At 45.8% G+C, this 27709-nt stretch overlaps 2 protein-coding genes across 2 annotated transcripts in view; one reads left to right on the top strand and one right to left on the bottom strand.

Moving 5' to 3' along the window:
- The window catches only part of GAB2 (GRB2 associated binding protein 2), a 240619-nt gene extending 228947 nt beyond the window's left edge, over positions 1-11672 (top strand). The window contains exons 5-10 of the mRNA XM_044668186.1: positions 4563-4609; positions 7127-7391; positions 7690-7780; positions 8942-9044; positions 10617-10742; positions 11529-11672. Coding sequence (XP_044524121.1) covers positions 4563-4609; positions 7127-7391; positions 7690-7780; positions 8942-9044; positions 10617-10742; positions 11529-11672 — 776 coding nt within the window. The remainder of the gene's footprint in view (positions 1-4562; positions 4610-7126; positions 7392-7689; positions 7781-8941; positions 9045-10616; positions 10743-11528) is intronic.
- A 9394-nt stretch (positions 11673-21066) lies between these two features.
- USP35 (ubiquitin specific peptidase 35) overlaps positions 21067-27709 on the bottom strand; it is a 54658-nt gene continuing 48015 nt past the window's right edge. Inside the window, exons 4-6 of the mRNA XM_044668929.1 lie at positions 26985-27134; positions 26145-26918; positions 21067-21336 (exon numbers count right to left, since the gene is read on the bottom strand). Coding sequence (XP_044524864.1) covers positions 21163-21336; positions 26145-26918; positions 26985-27134 — 1098 coding nt within the window. The 3' untranslated portion in view covers positions 21067-21162. The remainder of the gene's footprint in view (positions 21337-26144; positions 26919-26984; positions 27135-27709) is intronic.

Below are 27709 nucleotides of genomic sequence, written 5' to 3'. Positions count from 1 at the left end.
CTTTTTCTCCTCTTTCCCCCTCTTTATCTCTCTTCCCCCCCACACCCCACCCCTCTCCTCCCTCCCCGCAATAGAATTAATACTAAGTATTGCTTCTAAGGCAGAAGAACAGTAAGGGCAAGGCAATCGGAGTAAGGTCACCTGCCCAGGGTCACACAACTAATAAATAAGTGTCTGAAGGCAGATTTGGCTTTGCTCTCTATCTACTGAGCCACCTCACAGCTCCATCCCTAGCTTCTTTTAAGCCTGAGCTCAAAATCTCACCTTCTGCAGAAAGCTTTTCCTGACCTATTTCCTGCTAATTCCTCTCTTTCTGAAATCTCTGTACCTCTTAGATATACCTAGTTCTTTCTGTGCTGCCTCTCCTACTTGAGTTCACAGAGGACGGGGCCTGTTTTCATCTTTCTTTGTACCCCTAACACTTAGTTCAGTGCTTGGAACATATAATTGCTTAATAAATGCTTGTTGACTCATTGACTGAAAAATAAATGTCAGCTTTGTGTTGTTGTTCAGTCATTTTTCAGTCGTGTCTGACTCCTTGTGACCCCATTTGGGATTTTCTTAGCAAAGACACTGGACTGGTTTGCCATTCCTTTCTCCAGCTCACTTGCCACATAAGGAAACTGAGGCAAACAGGGTTAAATGACTTGCTAGTAAGGACAGACAGCTAGTAAATGCCTGAGGCTGGATTTGAATTCAGGTGTTTCCCAAGTTCCAGGCCCAGCAGACTATCCACTGGACCACCTAGCTGCCCGTTTTTATTTGTGCACAAGTACAAATAAGCGGTACACATAGGAGAGAACTGGGCAAAAGGTCCTCTGAATGGGAGAGGGAGGGAGAGGCCACACGTGTGTAAAACCTATAAACACGATTCAGCTGGAGGGAAGGGAATCCTTCTGGTAGGGAAGTAGAACAGGTTGCCTCCACAAGAGATGAATTTCCCCATCATCCATTCTTCCCAAGCAGAGGCTGCATGATCTCTTATGGACATTGTAGATGGTTGGATGTCCATGGACCAATTAGACTAGAAAAACCTGGGAGGCCCTTTGCAACTCTAGAGATCCTATAAGGCTATTATTCTCAGCAGAGGTATGGTTAAGGCAAACTTCCTGGAGGAGGGGGACACCTGGACTTGGCCATGAAAGATTGTAACAGAGGGCAGCTGGGTGGCTCAGTGGATTGAGAACCAGGACTAGACGGGAGATCCTGGGTTCAAATCTGACCTCAGACACTTCCTAGCCATATGACCCTGGGTAAGTCACTTAACCCCCATTGGCTAGTCCTTAACACTCTTCTGCCTTAGAACCAATACATAATATTGATTCTAAGGTGGAAGGTAAGGATTTTGGGGAGGGAGGGAAGGAGGGAGGGAGGGAGAGAGAGAGAGAGAGAGAGAGAGAGAGAGAGAGAGAGAGAGAGAGAGAGAGATTGATTTTAACAGATAGCAATGAGTGAAGGAAGCATAAAATCAAGGAATAATATAGCAAGTACTCCAGTTTGCCTAGAGCTTACATGACTATGAAATGATACTGGACAGACATACTTTCTTTCAATCCTTTCCCCCTCCCTCCAGTCCCAATCTGAGTCCTCAGATCATAGATTTAGAGTGTTACAGAGTCTTAGAGACTGTTGAATTTGACCCCCTCATTTTATAGGCAAGGAAATTGAGGTTAAATGATTTATTCAGGGTCACACAGCTACTAAGTGTCCGAGGCAGAATTTGAACTCATGTTCCTGAATTTCAAGTCCAATGCCCTGTCCGCTCTGCCATGCTGCTTCTTGTGATGGGCTTTTACCATGTCTCTTCGAACCTAAAAATGTATTGCTGGAGGGAACTTGGAGGATCATCTCATCCAACCCCCAGAGGAGCTGAGGGGAAACAGAGGCTAGGAGAGGCTATGGCTTGTCCAAGATCCCACAGTGGTAAGAGAGCTAGGATTGAAAAATCAAATGTTCTTGCCTCCCCATTTTAGAGGTCTTTTTACATCCCCCTCCCACCTCTAACCTAGTGCCCTCTCTTTTTCCTCTCAGGAGTGCCAGTTTCTCCCAGGGCACCAGAGCCTCCTTTTTCATGAGGAGTGACACAGCCGTGCAGAAACTCGCCCAAGGCAACGGGCACTGTGTGAATGGTGTCAGCGGCCAAGTGCATGGCTTTTATAGCCTGCCCAAACCCAACCGGCACAACTCGGAGTTTCGGGACAGTGCCTACGACCTCCCTCAGAGCCTGGCCTCCCACTCTGCCACCCACACCAAGGGCAGCCTCACCGGCTCCGAGACAGACAACGAGGACGTGTACACCTTTAAGACCCCCAACAACACCCTGTGTCGAGAGTTTGGGGACCTCCTGCTGGACAACGTAGACGCCCCAGGAACCCCACTCTCAGCCTACCAGATCCCCAGGACGTTCACACTGGACAAGAACCACAATACCCTCACAGTAGGGCCCTCTGGGGACTCCTCAGTGGCTCCACCACCCCGGCCCCCCAAGCCAGGTCAGGCGGAGACACCCCGATGGGGCAGTCCCCAGCAGCGGACCCAGAATGGGGAGAGCAGCCGGGCAGTTGCTGCCACTATCCCCCGGCGCAACACCCTCCCAGCGGTGGACAACAGTCGCCTCCACCGAGGTAAGTAGCTCATCTAACTGGAGACAGGGGAAGGGTTGGGTTCATCCTGGAATTACTGGTCCACATCTGGGCTTCTTTACCCCTAAATCCCTTATAGAGCAATGTGAGCTCAGGGGAACTTGTTGGCATGGGAGTAGATGTCAAGTGCTGAATCAGGCGGTTTCCTCCTTACTCCGTTCCATGTTTATTTTTAATTTAATGAATAATTTAATTTATAAATATAAATTCTAAATATAATTTTAAATATAAATTTTAAATATAAAAATATAAATTAATTTAATAAATTTAACCCAAAATTTATTAAAAACCCACTATGTGCAGAGAGACCACTAAGCTTAGCTCAATGACTTAGCATGGTCAAAGCCCATGAAACCTTGGGCAAATCCTTTCTGTCCTCTAAGTCAGGTTCTCCATCTGTGAAACGGGGATCATAAAACTCAGCCTCACAGAATTGGTTGAGGGCAAGTTCTTTCACAACAGTAAAGCTCTCCAGAAATGCCACTGATTAGCCTTGCTGGACCTGTGATTTTATTTTTATTTATTTATTATTCTCTGGAAGGAAACTCCCCAAATAATGCAAAGCTATACCTGGGCTACAGTTTGTGGTCTCAGAGAATTGCCTGGGTGCCTAGAGCAGTTCAGGGATTTACTGAGGGTCAGAGGCAGGTCCTGAATCCAGATCATTTCCTCTCCAAGGGTAGCTCTCTATCCCCCAAAAACCTATCACCACTTATTGTTATTATACAAAGAGAATAAGACATCCAGGTTATCCTGACCCCAAGGGAAGCCCTCTATTCCCTCCCAAACACATCATCTCTTCTAGTTTTTATACAAAATTAGTAAAACACATCCCCTGCCTCCAAGGTGCTTATAATTTAGCAGACATAATTTGGGACACCCTGTATATTTATCTCAGTCTTTAAAAGATCCTGTGATGCTTGCCTTGAGGACACATCCTGTACCAATGTAAGCCACAGCCTCGCTATCCCTAATGTTTACAATAGCTCTAGGATAGAGCCTGAATGAATGTTAATTGCCTTTTAAATCTTACAGAGAAGGAAATTGGGGGCCAGAGGGTTCAAATGACTTATCCAAGATCACATAACACATCAGTGACAGAGCTGGAATTAGAAGCTAGGTTTCTTGCCCCCTCACCCAATACTTCCTAAACTATCAGCCAAAATATACTAAAGCTTTATGGAGTGCAGCCACTCAGTGGCTATTTGCTGAATGAGGAAAGGCTTGGTCAGATATCCTGCTATGAGCACAGGCCTGTGTTGGATACAGAATGGAAGAAGACCCAAACCTTGCCCTCAGGGAATTGAACAGAAGAGACCCCAGATGTGAAGTTTTGTAAAGGATACAAAATGGCACCACAGTGTGTGATGCAGACACTTATGTACCATAGGATTTTGTTGAAGAAAGCTTTGGCGAGCCAGAGTAAAAATAATGATGATGTAATGTTAGAATGATATTAATTCCCATTTCTCTTGCCATTTAAGATTTTACCAAGTAGTCTCCTCCATAATCCTGTGAGGCAAAGAATGCAAGTGTTATTATCCTCATCTTTTATATTAAGAAACCTACTCTTAACCTAGAGGTTAAGTGACTTATCCAGGATCACACAGAGGCAAAATGATAAGATTACTTAAGTAAATGTCACTGCCAAGAAATGAGCTTGAGTCTCCTGACTCTAAGTCCAGTGATCTCTCACCACATAGCCCTAAAGATACTTCATGGAGGATATACACCTCTGAGCTGAGCCTTGAAGGACTTTCAAGACATTTGGGCAAGAAAGTGTCCCAATGAAATCAATGAATGTTGTTAAGATAGAGATGACTGGAAAGGCAACAATTGGGGTTCTAAGAGATAGGTACAGACTAATTTTTTGTCCCTCTGTCACAGCTTCTTCCTGTGAGACATATGAGTACCCACAAGGTGGCCAGTCTTCAGAGTCTGTAAATGATGGGTTCAACTCCTTTGTGGTAAGTGGGGCCCAGCTGTCTCTGAAACTTGTTTCCCTTTCCCTTCATCCCCCCATGTCTTGCCTAGAATAATTCAGGAAACTAGTGAGTGTCTCCTTCCTATGGGGTTTGGAGACTTGGCAAGAGGCCCATAGGTGGCACTGGATTTGTTTCCTCTGCTATGGTCCCCTGGCTAGAAAGAGGGAAACTACCTCACCAAGGCCCCTCTTTGGGTGTTCACAATAGGTAAACTTTGGAGAAACATTGTCTTGCTGCCTTTTTATTTATTAATTTTTTATTCTAAACTTTCCAAAGAAGAGAACATTTCCATAAACACAGCAGGACACAAAAGAGGATTCTGTATGAAACCATGAACTTCATTTTAGATTGCTTGCTTTAAAAAGAAAAAGCATATAATAAATTTTATATGTTACTTTCAAAACTGTCCTTCTTATCTGTGCTTCCTTCCTGATTGCTTTCTATTGTCTTCCATGCACCTTAAAAAATGATACAATGATCTTCCCCCCTTTTTTGGCACCACTCTAGCTAATTCCACTTTACCTTGAAAAATGTTCCTCCAATTAAAAATTTAAATGGAAAAAAAAATTGGAACAAATAAATATAGGAAAGCAAAATGAGTCAGCATAGGGTCCATGTTGAAAAATGTGCATTTCTTTGGAAAAGAGGAAGAGGAAGGTGGGGGAGGAGGGAATGGAAGAAAAGATCCTCATCCTCACAAGGATGCAAGGTGCTATTGGTGCTCCTATTTTACAGTTAAGGAAACTTAAGGTAGACAAGTTAAGTGACTTGCCCAGGGTCACACAGCTAGTAATATCTGAGGATGGATTTTAACTCAGAACTAGTAGTCTATTTACTGCTCTATCTTCTGCCTTGTTATGTAGTTTTTGTGCCGAACTCCTCTGTCAAAAGATGGGGAACACACTTTATTAGAGGTCCTCTGCCTATGAGGCTGGTCATTGCATTGATTGGAGTTCTTTAGTCTTTCACGGTTGTTTTTGTTACAGTATTGCTGACCTCAAGTTGTACTCCTGGTTCTGCTCCCTCCATTTTCATCAAGTCATATTACCCAGGACTCCCTGAAATCATTTCTTCAGCCATTTTTTACAGGACAATAATATCCCATTACTGTCATATACCATTATTTATACAACTAGGTCCCAGTTTTCTAAGTAGCCACTTACGACATGCCCTTAGAGTCTAGATCTTTGCTTTTCTTTTTTTTCCCCAACATCGTACTATTTTCTGGATAATAATTTCCTCATCTCACCTAATTTGCATCCCTTTCATAAATTAGTGGAGGCCCTCCTTACCCAAAGCCCACTTACCCAGGGACATGGCATAGAATCCACCCCTAGCGGGTTCAACCAGGCCCTTAGGGAGCCAAAGAAACTCATAAAATATGGGACAGCCGGCTAGTGCCTTGGATAGAGTGCTAGACCTGGAATCAGGAAGACCTGATTTCGTAGCTGTGTGTCCCTGGGAAAGTCACTCAACCTTTTTGCCCCAGTTTCCTCAACTATAAAATTGGGGATAGTAATAGCTACCTGTTTCCTCAGGTTGTTTCGAAGATTAATTGAGATAATAATTGTAAAGCACCTAGCATAGTGCCTGGTCCATAGTAAGCACGATGTAAATGTTAGCTATGATTATTATTTTTTAAACCCTTATCTTCCACCCTAGAATCAATACTGTGTATTGGTTCCAAGGCAGAAGATCGGTAAAGGGCTAGGCAATGGAGGTTGAATGACTTGTCCAGGGTCACATAACTAGGAGGTGTCTGAGGCTAGATTTGAGTCTAGGACCTCCCATCTCTGGGCCTGGCTCTCCATCCACTGAACCGCCTGGCCGTCCTTAGCTATTATTATTATTGTTGTTAGCACTCATGAACACTCATCACTACTGTGAATTGCACTGACTGAGCCTGCTCATAATTGTCACCGGTACCCTGCACCCCCCCCCCCCCCGCCACTGATGGGCTCCATGTTTCATCTTTGTGGACTCACACTTGCCAATCCAAATCCCCAGGAATATTTATTTGTGGGAGAATCTTCTATTTTCCTTATTCCTGTTAAAGCTTTGAGGCTGATAGATAAAGAACAAGCAAGCTATGACTACACCATTTCATGATTTCTTTTGAAGATTAACCTCTCTTTCATTGTCAGGAAAGTCTTCCTCATGTCTAACTTAATTCCCTACTGCAACAGCTTAAACCCATCTCTCTTTGCTTTGTGGACTCAGGAGAGGAATCTCCTCTCCACCTACTACATAGATGGTCAGTCACACAGGGTTTGTGGTTTTTATTTATTCGATCAGTCTTTAACAAAATGTTTATTGCTGCATTTTTTCCAGTGTATCATTGTTTTACTGGCCTTTAGTTGGAAATTTAGTTTGGAATTTAGTTGGAAAATAAAACATTTACTTCTAAAAAAAAATCCATTTTCCCCATGTCCCTCTCCATCTTCTTTCCCCAAGTCCCTCTCCAGTGATGCTTCTTATATCTCTTTTCCCTCTTTCTAGACAGGGAAAGCCGCTGTTGGACACACAGACAGCTCCAATTCAGAAGACAACTATGTACCCATGAACCCTGGATCCTCCTCCCTGCTGGCCATGGAGAGATCTAATGACAATTCTCAGAGCGTCTACATTCCTATGAGCCCCGGGCCTCATCACTTTGACCACCTCAGCTTCTCCCCTTCTGCTCTGTCGGTCCATCGGGGGCCAAGCCGGGGGAGTGAGATCCAGCCTCCCCCGGTCAACCGAAATCTCAAACCTGACAGGAAAGGTAAGGATGGAGCCTCCCCAAAATATTCCTCTATAAGATTACATTTTCGCTGGAGTTTTCCTGCGTGAGAAGTTGATAGTCGAGAGACCCAAATTCAAGGCTCTCCTCTGCTATTAATCCTCGATATGACCTTGGGCAAGTCACATCACCTTTCTAATCCTCACTGTAGACCCCAGGATAAGATACTTCTCTACCTATAAAATAGACTAGACTAGGTCTCCTAGAGCCCCTTCCTGCTCTGAACATCGCTGACCCTTCCCAGTACTCCACATAACATCCTTATCCCATTCTCTTCCAGCAAAGCCCACTCCTCTGGACTTGAGAAACAACACGGTCATCGATGAGCTTCCTTTTAAGTCCCCAGTCACCAAGTCTTGGTCTAGAGCGATGTAAGTGGGCTATGGCTTGGGAGGGAGGAGCAGGAAAGGGAAGGAAGCTGGGAGATCTGGGCTCTGGTCCTGGTTCTGTACTTGATGTCTCTGTTGTCTCAGTATTTTCATTCGCTAAAAGGGAAAACAAGGAAGATGTACGTAGGCAGCCCATGTCTCTGGGCTGCAGTAAGGGTTCATCTAAATCATGAACATGAAATCACTTTTGGCACAATTTGAGGATGAATGAAATTCAAGTGTCTGTGTTTGTGGTGTGGCCTCCCACTGTCAATGAATGAGCTTTGGCAGCTTCCCCCCCTATTGTGGGGTCAATGATGATGACGATGATAATAATAGTTCACATGTATTATAGTATTTTACAATTCAAAAATGCTTTATATAAGTTATTTCTTGAAACCAGAGTCTAACTGTGAATGTTAATGATTATCTCTCAGTTGTGGGACCAAAAAATAATGAATACAATGAGAGGGGTTAGGTGAGAAGCTTTCTAACATCCCTCCTCACTCGAGTCTAAGGCCTTAGACACTTTCTAGCTGGGTGACCCTGGGCGAGTCACTTAGCCCCCATTGCCTAGCCTTGACCACTCTTCTGTCTTGGAACCAATACAGAGTATTGACTTTAAGATGGAAGATAAGAGTTTAAATTTTTAAAAAGAAGAATATCTTGAAGGACTAAGATTCATCATTTGACACATCTGATCCATAAAAGTATTACTATTTTATTAATTTCCTTCTATGAAAAGTCTTTAATTTTTTAATTAAAAATTAAATTTTACTTAAAATTTTATTTAAAATTAAATGCTGATAGCAAAACCTTGTCTTTGGGTTACTAATACAAAATATATAAGAAGGGGAACTAGTTGATTCAGTGGATTGAGAGACCAGACTTAGAGGTGGGAAGATGAGACTTCAGACGTGACTTCAGACATGACCCTGGGCAAGTCACTTAACCAATTGGCTAGCCCTTACAATCAATACACAGTATCAATTCTAAGACAGAAAGTTATGGTTAAAAAAAAAGACATAGGAAAAAAATCCATGGCATATAAAGTAGAAATAACCAAGGCTTTTTGAGTTTCAAGGATCTTTTTAAAAGCATTATTTGACATTTTTGGCTTTCTGGTATTAATTCCCTGTGTGTCTTCCTCTTTTCCACAAACAGTCACACCTTCAATACTAGCTCTTCCCAGTCCTGCCGCCCCGTCTCCACCCAAAGCATCACCAGCACTGATTCAGGAGACAGTGAGGAGAATTACGTCCCCATGGTAAGTACTGCTGGGAAGACCCCATCTTAGAGAGAGGTAGGGAAGGGGCCCATTAAGTTTAACAAGCAAGAAAGGCTGATCTGGATGTCCTATGTGGGTGCTATGATGCTGGGCACTGTAAGGATGGGATTTGTGCAAGGGGGATGGGACAAAAGGCTCTGTTTATTATTACAGCACCTAAGCCTAGTCCATGCTTGACAAAGATGGCATAAATTTGACTGTTCATTCAAGCATTCACCAAATTTTTAGTGAATCCTCATTTTGTGCCAGGTCTTGGGCTAGGCCCAGGAGGTACAGAGTTGTATGAAATGTCCCCTGCCCTCAAAGATCTTATAATCCATGGTGGGAGTGAGAGAGTAAGAGATGCACACAAATAATTTTTATTTTCAATTAAATTCACAAGTAGGAAGAGTTGGTGAGGCCTGGGAGGTAGTTAGTATTTTTTAAATGAGGAAATAACCTACATCTCTCTTGATGGCTTCTCCAGAAGGGGAATAAGGGTCCTAGACCTGGAAAGTATCTTCCCTCCTAGGACCAATGAGGAGTCTGGCCTAGCCGGCCTTCGAAGGTCCCTTCTAATTCTGTCATTCTAGGTATTTTTGAAGTACTTTTGTGAAGGTACTTTTCATTTCTAACATTCTCTATTCCAAGGTCCTTTCAAGCTCAAACTGCTTTGTAAAATACTATATACATGCTTGTTACTGTTTATTATTATTGTTATTCTGTTTTATAGAGTCTCTTTCAATTTTCATAATCAGTGTTTTAAGTTCTCCTTTGGTTCTGATCTTCTCAATTCTATGACATGAGTTCACATGCCATCTGGTCACCTTTGGCCTACTGGGTTGATAGAAGACTAGATGGCCTTCAAGGTCCTTTCTAGCTTTGTTGTTCTGTGTTCTAAGTTCCTATTCCTCTCTGTCATTTTATGTTCCGAGGTCCCTTCCACCTCAGGGCAGTTATTCTGGAGCTGAAAGATCTGATATTAAATGGCAAATGCTTTAGAGAGGTATAAGCAAAGGACCATCAGAGAGCCTTCTAACTCCAATAATTCTGAGATCTGTGACCTCATGGAGGCCAGGGGTTTCTTTCCTCCTTACCTTAGCTGGCAGTTTAATGATTTGCTGAGGATAGAAAGATGATCCAGTGATGAGCTTCTCCCAGCTTTGCTCTGCTGGTCCTTAGATAATGGAGCCTGCCAGAATTTTTACTCCGTTGAAAGAGTCTTCCAGAGCCCAAGGAGTCCCTCCATGCCACAGTGAAGCATGGCAGGAGTAACTGGGTAGAGGTCTCTGTGCCCTTAGGTTTAAATTTAATTTTCTTAGACTGAACTGATTCACAAAAGATCTGTTTTGTTTTGTTTTGTTTGTTTTTTTTTTTGCAAACTAAACAATTGATTCCCCCAGCCATCTTTTCTCCTAATTTCTCTCCTTTTTGAGTACTGCCTGCTCCCCTCCATTTCCATTTGCTTAAAGGTCTAGGAGTCCATCCTCAAGGGATTTGGGGGTGGGAAGAGGGATGGAGAACTCCCTGCTTGTTGACACCATCTCTTCCACCCTTGTCCCTTGGTGACAGCAAAATCCTGTGTCAGCATCACCTGTTCCCAGTGGCACGAACAGCCCTGCTCCCAAGAAAAGTACAGGCAGTGTGGACTACTTAGCCTTGGATTTCCAGCCAAGCTCACCCAGCCCCCACCGAAAGGTACTGAGAGGGAAAGGGAGGGTAGGGGTCTCAGGGACTGGTTGGGCCGCCATGCTGGGTCTCTGGGTACAGGGTAAGGGACTAGTCATGCCATCAGCAGATGGATCACTCAGAATGCCAGGGTTCAAAGAAGCCATCCATTTAATAAAAGTATAGTCAAATAGCCCTGGTAAAGGCATGTCCTAAGGCCATCTAAAAGAAGTTCAGGAAGATTATTTGGAGTCTCTCGGGAGCTCTCTGCCAACGTCCTAAAAATGGATTTTATATTTTTCTTGCCCAAAAGACTCACAACTGGGGGTGATATTCACTCCAGCTGCCCCAGGTCTGCACCATAACTTCCTGGCTGACAGCAGTCCTTGGGGATGAGGGTGAGAGGTTAGTTATTCACGCCTCCCTAATTCCACCTGTGTCCTGGCCAAGAGAGGAGCATGAGCTTCCATGGCAATGGAAGCCACCAGATGCAGCCATGAGGTAGTAGAAAGAAAGCCAGCTTCAGAGAGGGGTTCAGATTCTACCTCTGATACATCATGGCTGGGTGACTCTGGGCAAGTCATTTAACTCTTTGGTGACTGAGGCAACTTTCCAAGACCCTAAGTTGCAGAGAAGATATTGACCCTGCACTGGTAGAGTTTCCTTCTTTTTCATTAGGAGCTCTCTGCACCTCTGAAATAACTTGTATAGTAGAATGTATCTGCTCAGGAAAATAAGCAAGAAGTTTGTGCTTTTGGAGGAAGGGCAAGGGCCGACCCCCCCGGGACTCATGCTGCCTCTACTTTTGTTCCACAGCCATCCACATCATCCATCACATCAGATGAGAAAGTGGATTATGTGCAAGTGGATAAGGAAAAGACCCAGGCCTTGCAGAATACCATGCAGGAGTGGACAGATGTCCGGCAATCCTCAGAGCCCAGCAAGGGGGGCAAGCTGTGAAGGTCAAGGCAGGTCCTCGACCTGGGGAAGGGGATCTTCCAGTAGCCAACTTCTTCCTGCCTCCCCCTCTCCACCTCCTCCCTAGGGTCCCTGGGCTGCTCCATGGGCCCAGTCTTCTAGACTCTCAGTAGCCTGAGGCCTCTTCATGGGGGAGGAAGTGTTTTACGGAACTTCCCCATCCTGGGACTGGGCAGGGCTCTCTCCCTCTGGCCTTTGGGCACCAGCTCAGGACCATACCTTTGAGCAATACTGAGAATGCCCAGAACCCACCCTCCCTGCCTTTCTCCCTTCTAAGCTTTTGCTGAGACGTCTCTGCAGCTGCCTCTACTTCCTAGCCCTGGACATCCTCCTCTGAGCCAGGCTTGGCTGTCCTCCCTGGAATCCAGAACTCAGAGCCCCCCACTCACTCTGTGTCCGAGAAGCTCCTGCTCCCTCACTTCCAACTTCTCATAGTTCTGACCCACTTCTCTCAGCCCTGAGCTCATGTGTTTTAAGAGACTCTACCAGTCTCTCTCCATAGGTTTCAGCAAGGGAGCATATTTCCCAATGGGGAGGAAGTGGGCAGTCTTGGTTGAAGTTGGCTCTCTTGGTGAGGGAACATTGCTGATCTGTTTGGGTAACCCCCAGAAGCCACAGTGGTCAAGGACAGGTCCTGAGGCAAAGTGGGGACATCCCAGCACCAAGGATCAGGGGCTTGCCTCACATCTGCAATGCCCCATTGTTTTCAGCTGCCCATGATGGAGTGAAACCCAATGGACCAAGAGGAACCAAGACCAGGATATTGAGCACCTGGGAGCTGTGGACATTGAAACTCTGGACACTGAAACTGTGGGTCTGGGCATTTGATGAGTGTGCTGAGAGAGCATCTGCCACTCAGCAGGAAGGGATGCCCATAGACACCTTGGGGGCTAGAGCAAAAGGTGATCCTTTAGACTTTGGATGGTGGGATTCTGGGGGGGGGGGGATGGAGAGGATACCCTAGAGGAGAGAGGAAGGTTTTTCCAATCTAGGAAAGGGGACCACAGTGCTTAGAGGCACCTACTGTTAGAGGGAAACTGGACTCCCACTGGAACATGCATCCATGAGAGGAGGGGTATATGGAGGGGCCGAGGCTGGTGAAATGTGTGAAGGTGGGAGGTAATAGAAGAGAAGGATTTTGGAAAGTCAATGAAGCATCTAAATGATGCTTTATGGGAGTGGATCAATGCATTGCACGTGGCTGAAATGTAGAAGAGGGTAATGTCATGTGTCTGGGGATAATGCACCTGTTGTGCATTTGTTGATATTGTTCATGTGGGAGAAATTCATTGAGGAGAGGATGGAAGAAATGCAGCAAGGGAGAGGGATGGAGCTGAATGCTCGGGAAGAGGGCCAGGGAATGTCACATGGAGAAGGGGAAATGTAGATAGGACTGATGTTGTGTACGTTAGGGAGATGCCGTGTTTGTAGGAGTAGTACTGTACAGGTGGGTTGTGAGGGTTTGGGTGGCCTCTATTCCAGAGTCAACCTGGACATTTTCCCTGGTCCCTACTCAGAGAAGGCAAAAATCCTTAAAGCCAAGCCTGGATTTTATTTTCAGGGGCAAGAGGAGGGCACCAGTCTTTTGGAAGGGACAGGCACATGTCAAAGAATGGGAAGCCTTAGGGACAGGGGGCGCTGCACAGATGTACAGCATGCCCCAGGGACTGGGGCCCAGGTCAGGTCAGGGGTCTGCTTGCTTTGCAGCTGTGTTGGAAGGAAGCAGAAGACAGCCTGTGTGGGCTGCCTCCCGTGGTAGGACAGGCACTGTCCTAAGATTGGCCTGGTGGTATTGTTACTGGTAATTTTCGTAGGACTTATAGCTGGAAGGGACCTTGGAGACCATCTAGTCCAATCTCCTTATTTCAAAGATGGGGATACCAAGGCCTAAAGAAGTTAAACATTTGGCTTGTTTATAGGTAGTAGGAGTAGGAGTAGTAATAGGAGGAGGAGGAGGAAGAGGAGTATTGAGACTCAAGCCCAATGCAATGCTCTTCTCTCTATCCCATGCTGCTGTCTGTCTCTTCCAAGACACTAGAGGAGTAGCCCAATTGCTCCCAGAGTTTCTCTGAACAGAAAGAATTATCTGTTCAACCTCACTTCTTCTCTCTCACCTCCTCAGCCCTCTTGGCCAGGATATTAAGAAATGGGGAAGACCCAATTCTCATCAAGGAAAAGGGTGGGAAAATAGGGGAGCATGACACCCAAAACCTCAAGGATAGCCAATACCAAGGGTATTAGCTAGTCTGGGACATACCTTCAAGGCTTAGGTCCTTAGATCAAGTAAATATCATTCTTCTGTGCCTCAGTTTCCCCATCATGAAAATGGGGTGATAGCAACCTACCTCATTGGACTAGGGTTGAATCCGAATTGATTCTGGGTGACCAAGTTATGGCCTATTACCTCAATGTGGGGGACTCTTACAATGTCAGACTGGGAGCCCATGTTTGGTAGGGGCAAGGAAGGGCACCCTTCTTGCTCTTAGCTCATAAAACTTTGTCAGAAATGGGAGAGGCTGAGGAACCAGCTCCTTGCAGAAGAAAGCAGACTCTGCATCATGGGGACAACTAGGTGGCTCAGTGGATTGAGAGCCAGCCCTACAGATGTAAAATCTGGCCTCAGATACTTCCTAGCTGTGTGACCCTGGGCAAGTCACTTAACCCCCATTGCCTAGCCCTTATTTCTCTTCTGGCTTGGGACCGATACACAGTATTGATTCTAAGATGGAAGGTAAGGGTTAAAAAAAAAAAAGAAAAAGAAAAAAAGAAAAGAATTCTGTATCACAACCCTAAGAAACAATGGCCAATTATTTTCCCCTTTCCAAATCATTTTAATATGACAATGAAAAAATGGCCAAGATGCTAGTCACTGATACCAGGTTCTAGTGGCTGCTTGGCTCTGAACATATTAAAACATGGTGTCCTCCTAAACCTGCCTGGGACCCACTTTGAGAGTACCCTAAATGAGCCAGAAAATCAGGGGAGTCAGAGTGGGTGGCCTAAAGCCCTTCTGGTTCTACCATTTTGGGCCTGAGATTCTCCCAGCCCTAACATTTTCTGTTAAAGGCATGGGTTCTCCTGGTGCTAAGGAGAGGGAATCGAGCCAGGGTCCAGAGACCAGTTGTTTCATCCTTGCAGCACAGCAGGCAGTGTTCACACTTTCCTAGAAGCACCTGTTTTGACTCTAAAAACCAAAGAACAATGAAGAGCAGCAAGTCCCAAGGCCCTCCACCTACCATTGGGAAGAACATTTTTCTTCCCACCCCCCACCCAAAAAAGCTAAGTGGGAACAGTGGGAAACAGCTGGGGACAGTATTTCACTTATTTGAGCCCCAGCTGGGTTGGTGGCCCAAGAACCACTCAAGTCTTGGCTTGGCAAATGAGTCTTCTTTCTCTCCTGATTTCAGCCACATTTCCACACCTGCCAGGTTTGAAGCTCTAGAACTATAATTCACCCACAAATACACAGAATGAGAGCCAGCATTTGGTCTTTGGGTCTTGCTTGAAAGGGTGATAGGCAGATATTATACATGAATGACATGAACTATAACCTTCCAGCTCAATGCCAATTGACTGGAGATTGCTCCAGGGGTTGGAGTTAGAAGAGCCCATTTTTTTTCCTGCAAAACAGTAGGGAAAGGGAAGCATCTTCCTTGCACTTATCTCCCTAGGAGGTGTTGTTTATAATGAGGTAATAGCGATGTTTTGCAACAGGGAGGGTGTATGTGTCGATGGAGAACAGTGGATACACCAGCTACAGCCCTTGAGGGCCAAGACAGAGCAATGGAAAAATGGGCAAAGGGTGGGAGCCAAGGAAACAGCCCCCTCCACCTACTCAGGGTGATGGAGAATGACCATGATCCCTCAAGTCTAGGCCAACAGAAGGAATAAAGGTCCTTTTCCCCCTCCCATGGACTAGATGATCCTCTTAGCTCCTGTTATTCTTAGATTCTGCAACAAGCAGGAAGAACCCAAGAGATCTGGAAAGGCGGGAGGCCAAACCTCTGTCTTGGGGTGGTGGTGAGGGGTAGTTGCAGAGGAATCTGCAAGCCTGTCCCACAAGGGGATACCCAGTGCTGTGCTCTTGTCTCTAATGTTGGTGTCTGTGTCTCGAATCTTAGAACCATTTCCTGGGGTATGAGGGGAAAGGTGGGGGAAGAGTAGTCTTTGTAGGAAACTCTCCCCCAAATCCCCCTCCCAAAGGAGGAGAAATGGATTATAGTGCACTGTGTACCTGAGATGTTAACTGTTGAAAATGGACACGTTTCCTCAAATCGCTGTTGGTGGCCAGTGGCCTAAGTTATTAATTTATTCTTTTCCTTTAAAAGAAGATGAAGAAGCAGCCTTTGTAACATGTATTTATCCTGTAAGTAGGTCTTGAGGTTGGGGGTGGGAGGGGGAGGAGGGCGGGGATGGGTTTAACGTAGCTAATGTTTCTGATGTTGATGAAATATGGTACCGGCCCAGTGAAAGTGAATCCCCTTGTTAACTGCCACGGACAGCAGGGCAAGAATAAAGGCGGAGAGAAATCGGATTCACCGCGTCTGTCTGTGTCTGATGAGAGTGGTCGGACGGAGGAGCCAGGCACCGCCACACATTCACACTCGCCACTCACATTTTTCAGATGCTTTAAGGTTCACACAAAGACCTTGGGAGGTAGGCAGTGCGAGTCTTATCTCCATGGTTCAGAGGAGGAGACCAAGGCCCACAGAGTTGAGGTGATTTGCTAGAAGACACACAACTAGGACATGAACCCACTCTAGTATTGCTGCCTAACACATAGATCACAGGATCACGGACAGAGAGCTAGAAAGGAAGCTTAAGAGGTCGTCTGATCAGCCCCCTCATTTTACAGATGAGGAAACGGAGGCTGAAAGAGGTTAAGTCACTCCGTCATGGTGGCAGAGCTGGGATTTGGACTCTTGGGTCCTAAGATTTAAACTCCATTCTATTGTTTTATTTTTTTACTGCATCCTATTTCCTGTCCAATGGACTATATAGTCCCTGCCATCCTGTGTGGTATATTCAATTGTTAATCATGTCCATTCTTCAGATAGGGAAACTGAGGTTTATTAAAGTGACTTGACTGGTCACTGTGAGGCAGAACTGAACTTTGCTAGGCCAACCTAGTGTATTTTCTATTCTTCAGACAGATGTTGGTCCAGGCTCCATCCCTGGGCAAGGCTTGGTGTTACCATGCCGAATTCCTCTCCCTTATCTGAGATCTCTCAGAAGATCTCCCATCTTCTCCTTTCTTTTTCTTACCTCCCTACTTTTGTGCAAATGGTTATCTCCATTTTACAGACAAAACTGAGACTTGGGGAATGGGAGATAACATCCCACTGTCCCCATGAGTCAGAGCCAGGAATTTTAACTCCAAGATGGCTAGTTCTTCTCTTTCACTGAACAGGGCTACCTGGGAGGCTGCCTCATCCCTGACCCCTCTGCTCCCCACCATTCTCCTCCCCTCCCTCCTCCGTGGGGACAGTGCTGTGGTCGGGCTTGGAAGCAGAAGAAAGGGAGAAAGAGGAGCTTCCCCCTGGAAACGTTCCCAAGTTTAAACCCTTAGTATTTCCTCAGCTCCAGGGGATAAGGAAGAGGATGAAGACTAGCAATTATCACAAGCCTCTGGACTGTTTATATATAGTCTGACAGGCCCAGGCCCCAGCCTGGGAGGAATTCCACCATTCCTTCTCAGATAGATTGTGGGGTGTGGGGAAGGGAAGGTGAGAAGCAGATAGACTTTGCCTCCTAACAATGGCTTTCATGAAGTGGGGAGGGGGTCAGAAGAGCCCTGGGGTTTTGAGTTTCCTAATCCAGTCTGGCCCTAATGCCAGCTCCAGGTGGTCAAGCTGCAGGCTTCTTTCAGGCCACTCAAGCACGAGGAAGAGGAAGGGAAGAAGTCATGGACCCAAAGGATCTCAAAACTGGGTGCAAATATACCTCTACTACTAGGGTGAAAAGTGTAGCCTTGAAGTTATTCCTTCTGAGCCTATTTCCTCCTTGGTAAAAAGAAGGGCTTGGGCTAGTCGAGCTGTAAGGCCCCTTCCAGCTTTGACTCCTGTGAACTTTAGAGACCACCTACTTCACTCTCAGAACAATCCAACCAAGAACTTGGAAGAACTTGGACGAATGGTCATCCAGACTCCGCTTGATCATTTCAATAAGTGAAGCCTTCTCTGAGCCCTGGCTGGACCTCCCGCTAAAGCACTTGGACCCTCGGCTCCCTTTCTCCCCTTCCCACTAAACCTGTGTATGTGTCCCACCTGCCTCCCCTCCCTCCCCTTTCTATGGAATAGAAGCTGCTTTTTAAAAAATCCTAGTCTCAAGCATAAGGTCCCTCCCAACTCAGACTTTTGGGCAGATGTTTATTGAATGAGATACTACAGAGAGCCCATTTCACTTTGGGACAGCACCCTCCCCTCAGTAGTAAAGGGCACCTGCCTGGTGAGTCCACTTGGGAACAACAGCTGTTACACTGCATTGAAATCATGGCTTTATTCTTATGCATCACCGTCCTTGGGAAAGCAAAGCCAAAAATTGGGATTTAGAAAACCCAAGATTGGGAGCTAAAGGAGAGAGAATAGGCTGCCCATTTTAGGGGGAAAGAATCACAAAGCTTGCCTTTGTCCTCTCCAAAGAGGATTCCCTTTTCCCCAGTGCCTCCCTCTGGGCCTCTCCCTTCCCCTGTAGTTACTCTGCTCTGAACCTTTCCCATTCACTTTTATCTCAAACAAGCCAACCAAAGGAAAGCTTCCTGGATCTGTGGCCTATCTACCAAAGCCCCCCTGGATGACATTGTTTGGGTTGGAGTTTTCTTAGTTTGAGACAGGGTCCACCGTAAAGGGCTGAACCTCACCGGTAATCTGCACAGGTCTGATCCGAGTCCATTCGCTTCTTAGGCAACCTGGTGGTTCCCTTCTCAGTACTGGGACAGACCTCACTACATCAGTGTGGCACCTGTTCAGCTTTATCCCTCGGGCATCTCAGAACTCCCAAGCTCAAGCAATCCACCAGCCTCAGCCTCCTCGGTAGCCAGAGTGCCATGATGTCCCTCAGACCCCTTTACTACTCCTCTAATGGCTGATGATGGCAGCTCAGGCATTCTACACTCTGGCTTTCCCCACAACAACTCCCTGAGGTTGGGAGATAAGGACCCTGAGGATCAGAGGGGACATGACTTTCCCAAGGTCCCATATGGAGCAAGTGACAGAACTAGGTCTTTGAACCGCCAAGTCCCTGCATACAACATATTAAGCTGGTAATATAAAATGCTCCCCCCACCTCCCCAATTTAAAAAAAAAAGACAAAGATCTTCACATGGACAAACATCACAGCAAGGCACCATAGCAAGCTGGTAGGGGCCACTCCCAGATTAAGCCTTTCTGAGCCTCAGTTTCCTCATTTATAAAAAAGGGAATAAAATACACTACCAATATCCCTGGGATGTTGTAAGGATAAACTATGGGTTGCATGATCTAGTGAAAAGAATGCTGGGTCAGAGGACCTGGGTGTGAATTCCAGTCCTGCTATTTATTTCCTGGGAGAGTCACTCTCCTTTGGTGGCCTTGAGTTCCTCATTTGTAAAACAAGACTGGACTAAGGCCCTTTCAGCGCGGACTCTCGTAAGACCAGAATAATCTCCAGGGTCCCTTCCAGCTTTAACTGGTCTAATGGATGTGTAAACATTACAGAAATATAACCACCACATCCTGAACAGAACCGTTTGCTGGGTTACCACTACTCTCTCCCAGCTGCAAAACAGCTGCACTGTTCTCTTTCCTAACAAAATAAACTGCAACTATGGGTAAATCTGCCACATTTTAACCAGGGCCAAAGGCCCAGGCAGAGTCTCCCCTGTCCTAGAGAAGAGGGAAGCAAGGGTTACAGAGATGAGTAGACAAGGCCACTTGGAATCCCTGGTTCCATGATTCTGTACATGCAACTAGCAAAAACTGGGGAAGAATCCTGGCTTCTTTGTGAGCTTGAACAGGTTATTTTCCTTCTTGTACCTCAGTTTCCACATTTGTAAAATATGGGGGTTAGATTAGATGAGTTCTCTTCTAGCTCTCAATTTTATTGTTCTCTAATGATCCCCTAACTTGTCATTGAGGCCATTCCTCAGAGGCCCATGGAATGAATAAGCCAATTAAAATAAGTGACCTGTTGAGCATATGAGGATAAAGGGTTTAACCTTTATGGTGCCCATGAATCCCTTTGGTTATCTGGTGAATCCTATGATAAGACCCCCCTTTCCCACAATCATGCTTAAACTAAAGGAAATGCTAAATTCAGCATTGAATGAAAATAAAGAGGTCATTTTCCCCCTGTCCAAGCTCACAGACACCCTGAGATCTCTCCATGGAACCCTTGGTGGAGTGGGGTGCAGTGGGGGGTCTCTAAGTCCCATGTACTGGAGGGAAAGAAAGGCTACACTGACACCCATACTCCCTCGATCACCCTTCTCCATTCTATGATCTTCCTGATTTTGAGAGGTCAGGGTGGGTGATCAGGGATGAATGAAGGGAGTATCTGTGAGTGATGGGGAAGTCCAAGGGTGAAAGGTATAGAAGCAAATGCTGCATGATGGCAGAATGTTAGAGCTGTGAAGGCCAACGATGGTCCCTTCTCCCCAGACCTGATCATGTCATTTTGTAACTGCTTCATAAACCAGGTCCAGGGAAAGAAAGCACTTGTCTTTGACTGGTCATCCTATGGACTCGAGTCAAATTATTATTACTATTCTAGGACCCTGAAATAGCTGTTATTAGCCAGCCAGAGCTTCAGTGAAACCAGGAAGGATAGACATTTCTATGGCATTGGAATGGATCTCATGTGGACTAAGCTTGTACTCTCAAGAGTCCAGTCCTGATGTCTCAATTCCTTAAACAATCCGACCAGAAGCCCACACTCCCACGGGCCCTAGGCTGGGCCTGAACCATTAACCTCTGCTTCTACCCCTCCAAAAAAGGGTCAGGAGCTCTTTCTTGGATGTCCTTCCCCTGGAAGGTGTAGTGACAGATTCTGAGAGCTTGAAGGGGCTTCAGAGGTCATCTAGTCCAATTTCTATCTGAATAGAAATCCCCAACAAGTGGTCATCTGCCTTTCGCTTGAATATCTCCCTCAATGAGGAGCTCACTCCCCATGGAGACGTAGCCTGCTCCAGGATCGGACAGCTCTGATGGTTAGGAATGAGCTGAAATCTGCCTCTCCTTCCCTTTCTCCCATTGTTCCTAATCCTGCTAGGAAGCTAGGGATAGGAAGAACAGGTCTGGAGTTAGGAAGAGCAAGTTGGCTTCCTGGATTGGAGGATGGGACCCTGCTCAAGCTGAGTCCTCAGGGCATGGGGAAACCTCTGAGCCCACCCTGACTGTCCTAAGGAAAAGGGGGCCTGAGTTGGCCTTGCAAGGGAAGGGGTGTCACAGAGCAGGCTGGGGACCAGGAAGGGTGCATGGGATGGGGGTCAAGACCCCTAGAAGACAAGTCTGTGGAAGGAGCTGCCACTGCCTCCAGCTGCAGGGTCACAGCCCCCTGGGGAGCCTTCATCATCCTCATCCTTGTCTTCGTCAAAGTCCCTCCCCCAAGGGGGAGATTTGGGGAGCGTGGAGATGTAGGCTGACCTGCTCCTGGCCTCCTTTTCCTGCTCCTGGAGACAGAGAGGGGTTTTCAGGGAAAGGGGGTGAAAGAAAAACAGAAGCTCATGATTAGGACTGGATATCAAAGATGATCCCACAAGAGTGAGAAGTCACCTAAGATTGTCATAGAACTAGAACCATAACTAGAAGCTCTGGTGATGGAGCAAAGACCTAAAAAAGCATCCTTGGGCGAGCAATCCAAATTGTGCCTTCAGTTAATGTAATTTATTTGAAAATAACAAGGGGGATAATTAAGATAAAACCAGTTGGATGGAAGGGAGAGTTAATAATTCTAGTGGCATCTCTACTGCTGGAGTGCATGTGTTTGATTTATATATCCGTTAAATTTCGGTGCCCTGAGGCAAAGCTTTGATCACTCCACCTTAGTTCTTCATAGAATTAGAGAACATTAACGCAAGGTGAGGTCTTAAAGATCATCTAATTCAACCCCCTCATTTTTATACATTTTTGAAGACCCAATGAAGGGAAGTGATTGCCACTTATGGTCACACAGCTAGTTAATCACGAGGCCAGGAATTGACTCCAAGGAAAATAATTGTGGGATTTCAGGCAATAAGCCAATGGGAGGCACACAGTTACAGAAAGGGCATTTCACTTAAAAAAAAAAAAACCAACAAAACCGGTATCTTCTATCTTAGAATCAATACCAAATATCAGTCAGTTTTAAGGTGGAAAAGGTGAGGGGGAGGCAGCTAGGTGGCTCGATGGATAGAATCCGGCCTGGAGGCCCCATTGCCTGACCCTTTTCTGCTTTCCTGCCTTGGAACTGATACACAGATTGATTATAAGATGAAAGGTAAGTAAGGGTTTGTTGTTATTCTTTTTTTTTTTTTTTCAAAGAAGAATTGTAAGGGCGAAGCAACTGGGGTCAAGTGACTTGCCCTGGGTCATACAGCCGGGAAGTGTCTGAGGCCAGATTGAATCTAGAACATCCCATCTCCAGGTCTGGCTCTCAATCCCCAGAGCCACCTAGTTAGCTAATGTTTCTTCTTTTGAGATGCCCTGATACCACCAAGAACAGCTCTTAAGTTGTAGCAGAAAAAAATTAGAAATCAAAATACTAGAATTCATTCTAATTCCAGGTTGGTCCAGCCCAACTCTTCAATAATAAAGATTGGGGCGTGTGTGTGTGTGTGTGTGTGTGTGTGTGTGTGTGTGTGTGTGTATAAAATCAGGAATGAAGGTTTAACAAATTACACCAGAAGACAGGGAATCTGAGGATCTCAGCACTGGTTGGGAGCATTGAGTGTATCCTAGATCTAGGACAGTGGTTCCCAAACTTTTTCGGCCTACCACTCCCTTTCCAGAAAAAACATTACTTAGCCCCCTGGAAATTAAGTTTTTTTTTAAATTTTAATAGCAATTAATAGGAAAGATAAATGCACCTGTGGCCATCACCGCTCCTCTGGATCCCTGCAGCACCCACCAGGGGGCGGTGGCGCCCACTTTGGGAATCACTGATCTAAGGCATGAAACAAGGGCTCCTGGCCCTCCAACGGTTCAAGGGAATGGGCAGAAGCCTGGAAGCACCAGATGCTCTTTGTTCCCCGGGTACCATGACAGAAAGAGTCCTGGACTTCGAGTCCCATCACTGCCACTTAAAAGGTAGGTGGTAAAGGAGAGAGCTCTGAGCCTAGAGTCAGGAAGACCTGACTTTAAGTCTGGCTTTGAGTGTCCCTGGACAAGTCATTTAAATTTATGTCTGCCTCATTTCCTTCGCTGTCAAATGGGGATCATTGTAGCACCCACCTAGCAGGCTTATCGTAAGGATCACATAAGAATTGTAAAGCATGTAGCACAGTGCCTGGCACCAGGTGGGTACTTAATAAGAGCATGTTTCCTGCCTATTAGTGTCAGTAAAGCCCCTTGCTCAGCTTCAGTTTCCACGTCTGGAATGTGGCCATAATAACATGAGCCCTCCCTAGATCACAGAAATATAGTGAACCTCAAAAAAAGCTATAGACGTACACGGGAACTGTGGGCCAAGAATTCTGCTCCTCGTGCTTATCTATAGGAATTTTGAGAACGTCAAAGCCTCAAGGAGCTTGGAGATCCTCATCCATCCACCTCCTTTTACAGGTGACCCAAAGCCCAGAGACATGACTAGGTGATTCTCACAGCGGGCAGCCTGTTTGAACAACTCTGATGGGGAGCTCGCTCTTTTCCAAAGACAGCTGGTTTGTTCCAGGGTTGGACATCTCAGATTTAGAGGTCTGCATTTTTCTCAGCTCAGATCCGTCTCTTTTAAGAGAGGCACCATGGCTTCTAAGAGAAGATCATGCCTCATCTACAGCCATGAGGCCAGGTTGGTTGGAATCTGTTGGTCCTGACTTCTGTCCTTCCTACCAGAAGGAGTTGGGGACACCATAAAGCAGCCTGGGGGTCAAGGAGAGTAGACACCTCTGGTAACATCTCTAGCCACAGATCCCAGCCCTATCATCTTCATTTTCCAAGTGCCACCTCTTCCATGAAGCCCTCTTTGATGCCTTCCCTCTCCCCATGTCTTCACTCTCCTCCTTTTCTTTCGGTTTCTCCCATCCCCTTACCCTCACCCCCTGAGTCCAACTGTATCAGATTAAAAAAACAAACAACTTTTATCTTCCATCTTAGTATCAATTCTAAGACAGAAAAGCGATAAGGACTAAGTAATTGCAGTTAAGTGACTTGCCCAGGGTCACACAGCTAGGAAGTATCTGAGCTCAAATTTGAACCCAGTACCTCCTGATGCTCTCTCCACTCAGGTACCTAGCTGCCCCCAGCCGTATCAGACTGAATGTTTCTTGGACACAAGATCTATGTTGTCTATTTTTGATTCAAAACATAATGAGGTCATATAATGTGACCTCTTGCTTGGTCCAGAAAGTTCTTCCTAAAGACGTTTCCTGAGGAGGTCCAATCAGCCCATGGCCTCCAAAAGGGCTGGCAGAGTGTGGTGGAAAGTGCCCTGGCCTGGGGGTCAAAAGATCCGGGATCAAATCCTGCCTATACTTACTACCTCCCTGTCCCTGATCAAGCCTTAGCTTCACAGGCCTCAGTTTCCTCCACAGTAAAATAAGGGAATTGGACTAGAAAAGGAACCTCTTTTTTGTCATAGACCCCACCACCCATGGTAATTTGGTGAAGCCTATGAACTGCATCTCAAAATGTTTTTAAAGATAGAAAATAAAATAGATGAAGTTACAAAAGAAATCAATTATATTAAAATGTAGTCATCAATTAAAAAAAAACCACAAGCTCATGGACCCCAGGTGAAGAACCTCTTTAGAAGCTCTAAAGTTCCTCAGATCTGGACTTATGGCCCTAGATCACACATATTTGAATTCCTAGATTCTAAACATATCATTGTTGCAATGGTTTTCCACTATCTAAAGGAAAAAGCTATAGACTCCGGCCTTCAGGGGTCTCCACCATCGAGCTCCAAGCCACCTTTTAACAGCATGTGTTCCCCCGAAACTAGAGAACCCTCCATCCCCTGTTCACGTGATGCTTTTTCCTACCTCTCTCTTGGCTTTTACTCATTCCCTTACCTAGAGCAGTGAATTTTTCCTCAACCTAAACTTCCTGTGTTGAAGACCCTCCTTTCCTTTGAAGCCCACTTCATATAAAAACTTTGCCTTACTGGGCAGGTGTGGACCCACAAGGACACAGAGGGACACTCATTGACCAGTTCTTGGTCTCCCTGCAAAGGGAATGGTAGAGAGAGCTGATTTCAGTCACCTTTCTGTATCTGTGCTCCGTGGGAAGGCGCTGTCCTGGGAGAAATGTTCTCTGTGTCGGTCAGTTTAATAGGACACGACCACCACAGAAGACCCCTAAAGAGTCAGAATGGTGAAATCCAAAGAACACTGAACCCCAGAAGCCTCCTGGTTTGAGTGTGAGCAGTGCCACTGACCTGCTTGTATGACGAGGACACTTAATGGCACTTCCCTCTACGCCTCCTTTCCATCGTGGAAACAATAAGGGAAATGAATTAGATGATCTCTGGGGTTGTGTTTAGCTTTAATATTTGATGTTTTCTAACATTCTATATGTTCTATGGTCTCATCTAATGGCCCCTTCCAGTTCTGACATTCTATGTCCAAATGTTTTAAGATTGAACACTACAATTCCTACTAGTATTAATATTTTATGTTCTCTGTTCTAATACAGTGTTCTAAAATCTCTTCTTGAGATGGAACGTGGTGTAACTCTCTAACTAGCTCCTACCCTGAGGGTATTAAATTTGGGGTTAGGTTTTTTTAAACCCTTACCTTCCATCTTATAATCAGTACAATACAGTGTATTGGTTCCAAGTCAGAAGAGTGGTAAAGGCTAGGCAATGGGGGTTAAGTGACTCGCCCAGGGTCACATAGCTTGGAAATGTCTGAGACCACATTTGAACCTAGGACCTCCCATCTCTAAGCCTGGCTCTCTATCCATTGAGCCACCAGCTGCCCCCTGGGATTTTTTTTTAATGGATTCAAATACACCTTTTAGGGTTACACAGCTGATGCATAAATCGAGGCACAAATGTTTTCCGTGCAAGCTTCACTTCAAATACAAGAGATATACGGTTAGGATAGCAAGGCAGTAGGAATGTCCTAAAGGACATAAATATGATTAGGACAATAATAAGTTACTCCCAACTGGTTTACAGGGCTTATAACCACCCTGGGAGGGAGGCAGAATAAATAATATTATTCTCATCTTACAGATAAGCACCCTAGAGACTTGGAGAGTAAAGAAAGGTTCCCCCAATCAACTTGATGGCCCCCCCAAAGAGTTTGGCAGGGCTTGCTGGGGAGCCTGCTCTGCTCACCTGCAGGTAAAGAATGTTGTCTTTAGATATGGCTTCAATCAAGTCTTTGTGCAGAGTTGGTTCACTGTGGGGTCTGGGTGCCTTGGGTTCTGCTGCGAGCCCCTCTCTGGCTCTCTGCCTGTAGAACAGCACATAAGCTGTGTCTTTGGGAAAGAAGGAGGTGACGTTGCTCACTGACTCGAAGGAGGAGAAGGAGACCCGCGTGTCATTGAACAAGTACCACTGGCTCTCCGGGGCCGGTAGCTTCTCGGCAGACGAGAGTCCGGGGGACCCGGGTGGGTTGACTGTGGCTGTCGCTCCCTCGCGGGCATAGCAGTAGTAATGACCACTTTCTGAAGAGATGCCCGAGTGCACCACGACACTGCAAAGGTCATAGGCTGCACAGACCTGGTCCTGGTCCTGCTGGGGGCACCCGCTCGCCACAGGAAGCTGAAGGAACAGGGGAATGGAGATGTTGTCCAGGATCTTCCTCCGACGCATGGTCCTCAGGTCGAAGGAGAAGCGCAGCAGGGTGAGGATGAGGTAGCGGGGGCCCTCACTCAGCTCCACCACCTTCTCTGCATCCTGCAATGAGGCACAGTGCTCACAGTGATAGCGGTTCTCTGCCGTCAGCGTCTCGGGAGACAGAAAGTAATTGATAAGATCTGGGACCGAACGAGAGCCCTCGGGGCCACACATCTGCTCCACACAAGGTGCCCCCTGGTTCCCACCAGTCCTTGGGCCGAGGCAACCTTCCTCTGCCTTCTTTTTCTCCTCTCTTTCCCTCTCCTCTTCCTCTTTTTTCTCTTCTTTCTTTTCATCCACCCTTTCCCCCTCCTTTTTCTCTGTCTTTTCCTTTACTTCCTTCTCTTTCTCCTTTTCCACCATTTCCTTTTCTTCCTTCTTTTTCTCCAGTTTCTCTTCCTCCTCGTGTTTCACTTCTTTCTCTTCCTTCACCTCCTTTTTCTCCATCTCCTTCTTTTCTTCCTTTCTCTCCACCTTCTCTTGCTCCTTTTGTTTTACTTCCTTCTTTTTTTCCTCTTCCTCCTTCTTCATTTCCTTTTTCTCCATCTCTTTCTCTTCCTCCTTTTTCTCCACTTCCTTTTTTTTTTCAAACTTCTCTTCCTCCTTTTGTTTCACTTCCTTCTTTTTTTCCACTTCATTTCCTTCCTTCTTCTTCACCTCTTTTTTCTCCATCTCCTTTTCTTCTTTCTTTTTTTCCACCTTCTCTTCCTCTTTTCGTTTCACTTCCTTCTCTTCCTTCTTCTTTACCTCCTTTTTCTCCATCTCTTTTCTTTCCTCCTCCTTTTTCACTTCCTGCTTTTCTTCCTTCTTTTTCTCCACCTCCTTCTTTTTCTCTACCTCCTTTTTTTCCAATTTTTCATACTTCTTTGGTGTTACTTTCTTTGTCTCTACCTCCTTCTCTTCCTTCTTTTTCACTACCTCCTTCTTTTCTTCCTTCTTTTTCTCCACCTCTTTTTCTCCCTCCTTCTTTTTCTCCACATTTTCATCTTTCTTTTGTGCTCCTTTCTTTTTCTCTATCATCTTCTCTTTTTCCTTTTTCTTTTTCTCTATTTTCTCTTCTT

This window comes from Gracilinanus agilis, chromosome 3 (assembly GCF_016433145.1).
Source record: "Gracilinanus agilis isolate LMUSP501 chromosome 3, AgileGrace, whole genome shotgun sequence".
Taxonomy (NCBI): Eukaryota; Metazoa; Chordata; class Mammalia; order Didelphimorphia; family Didelphidae; genus Gracilinanus; species Gracilinanus agilis.
Note: the sequence above shows the minus strand (reverse complement) of the source record. Positions and strands in the feature narration are given on the sequence as shown.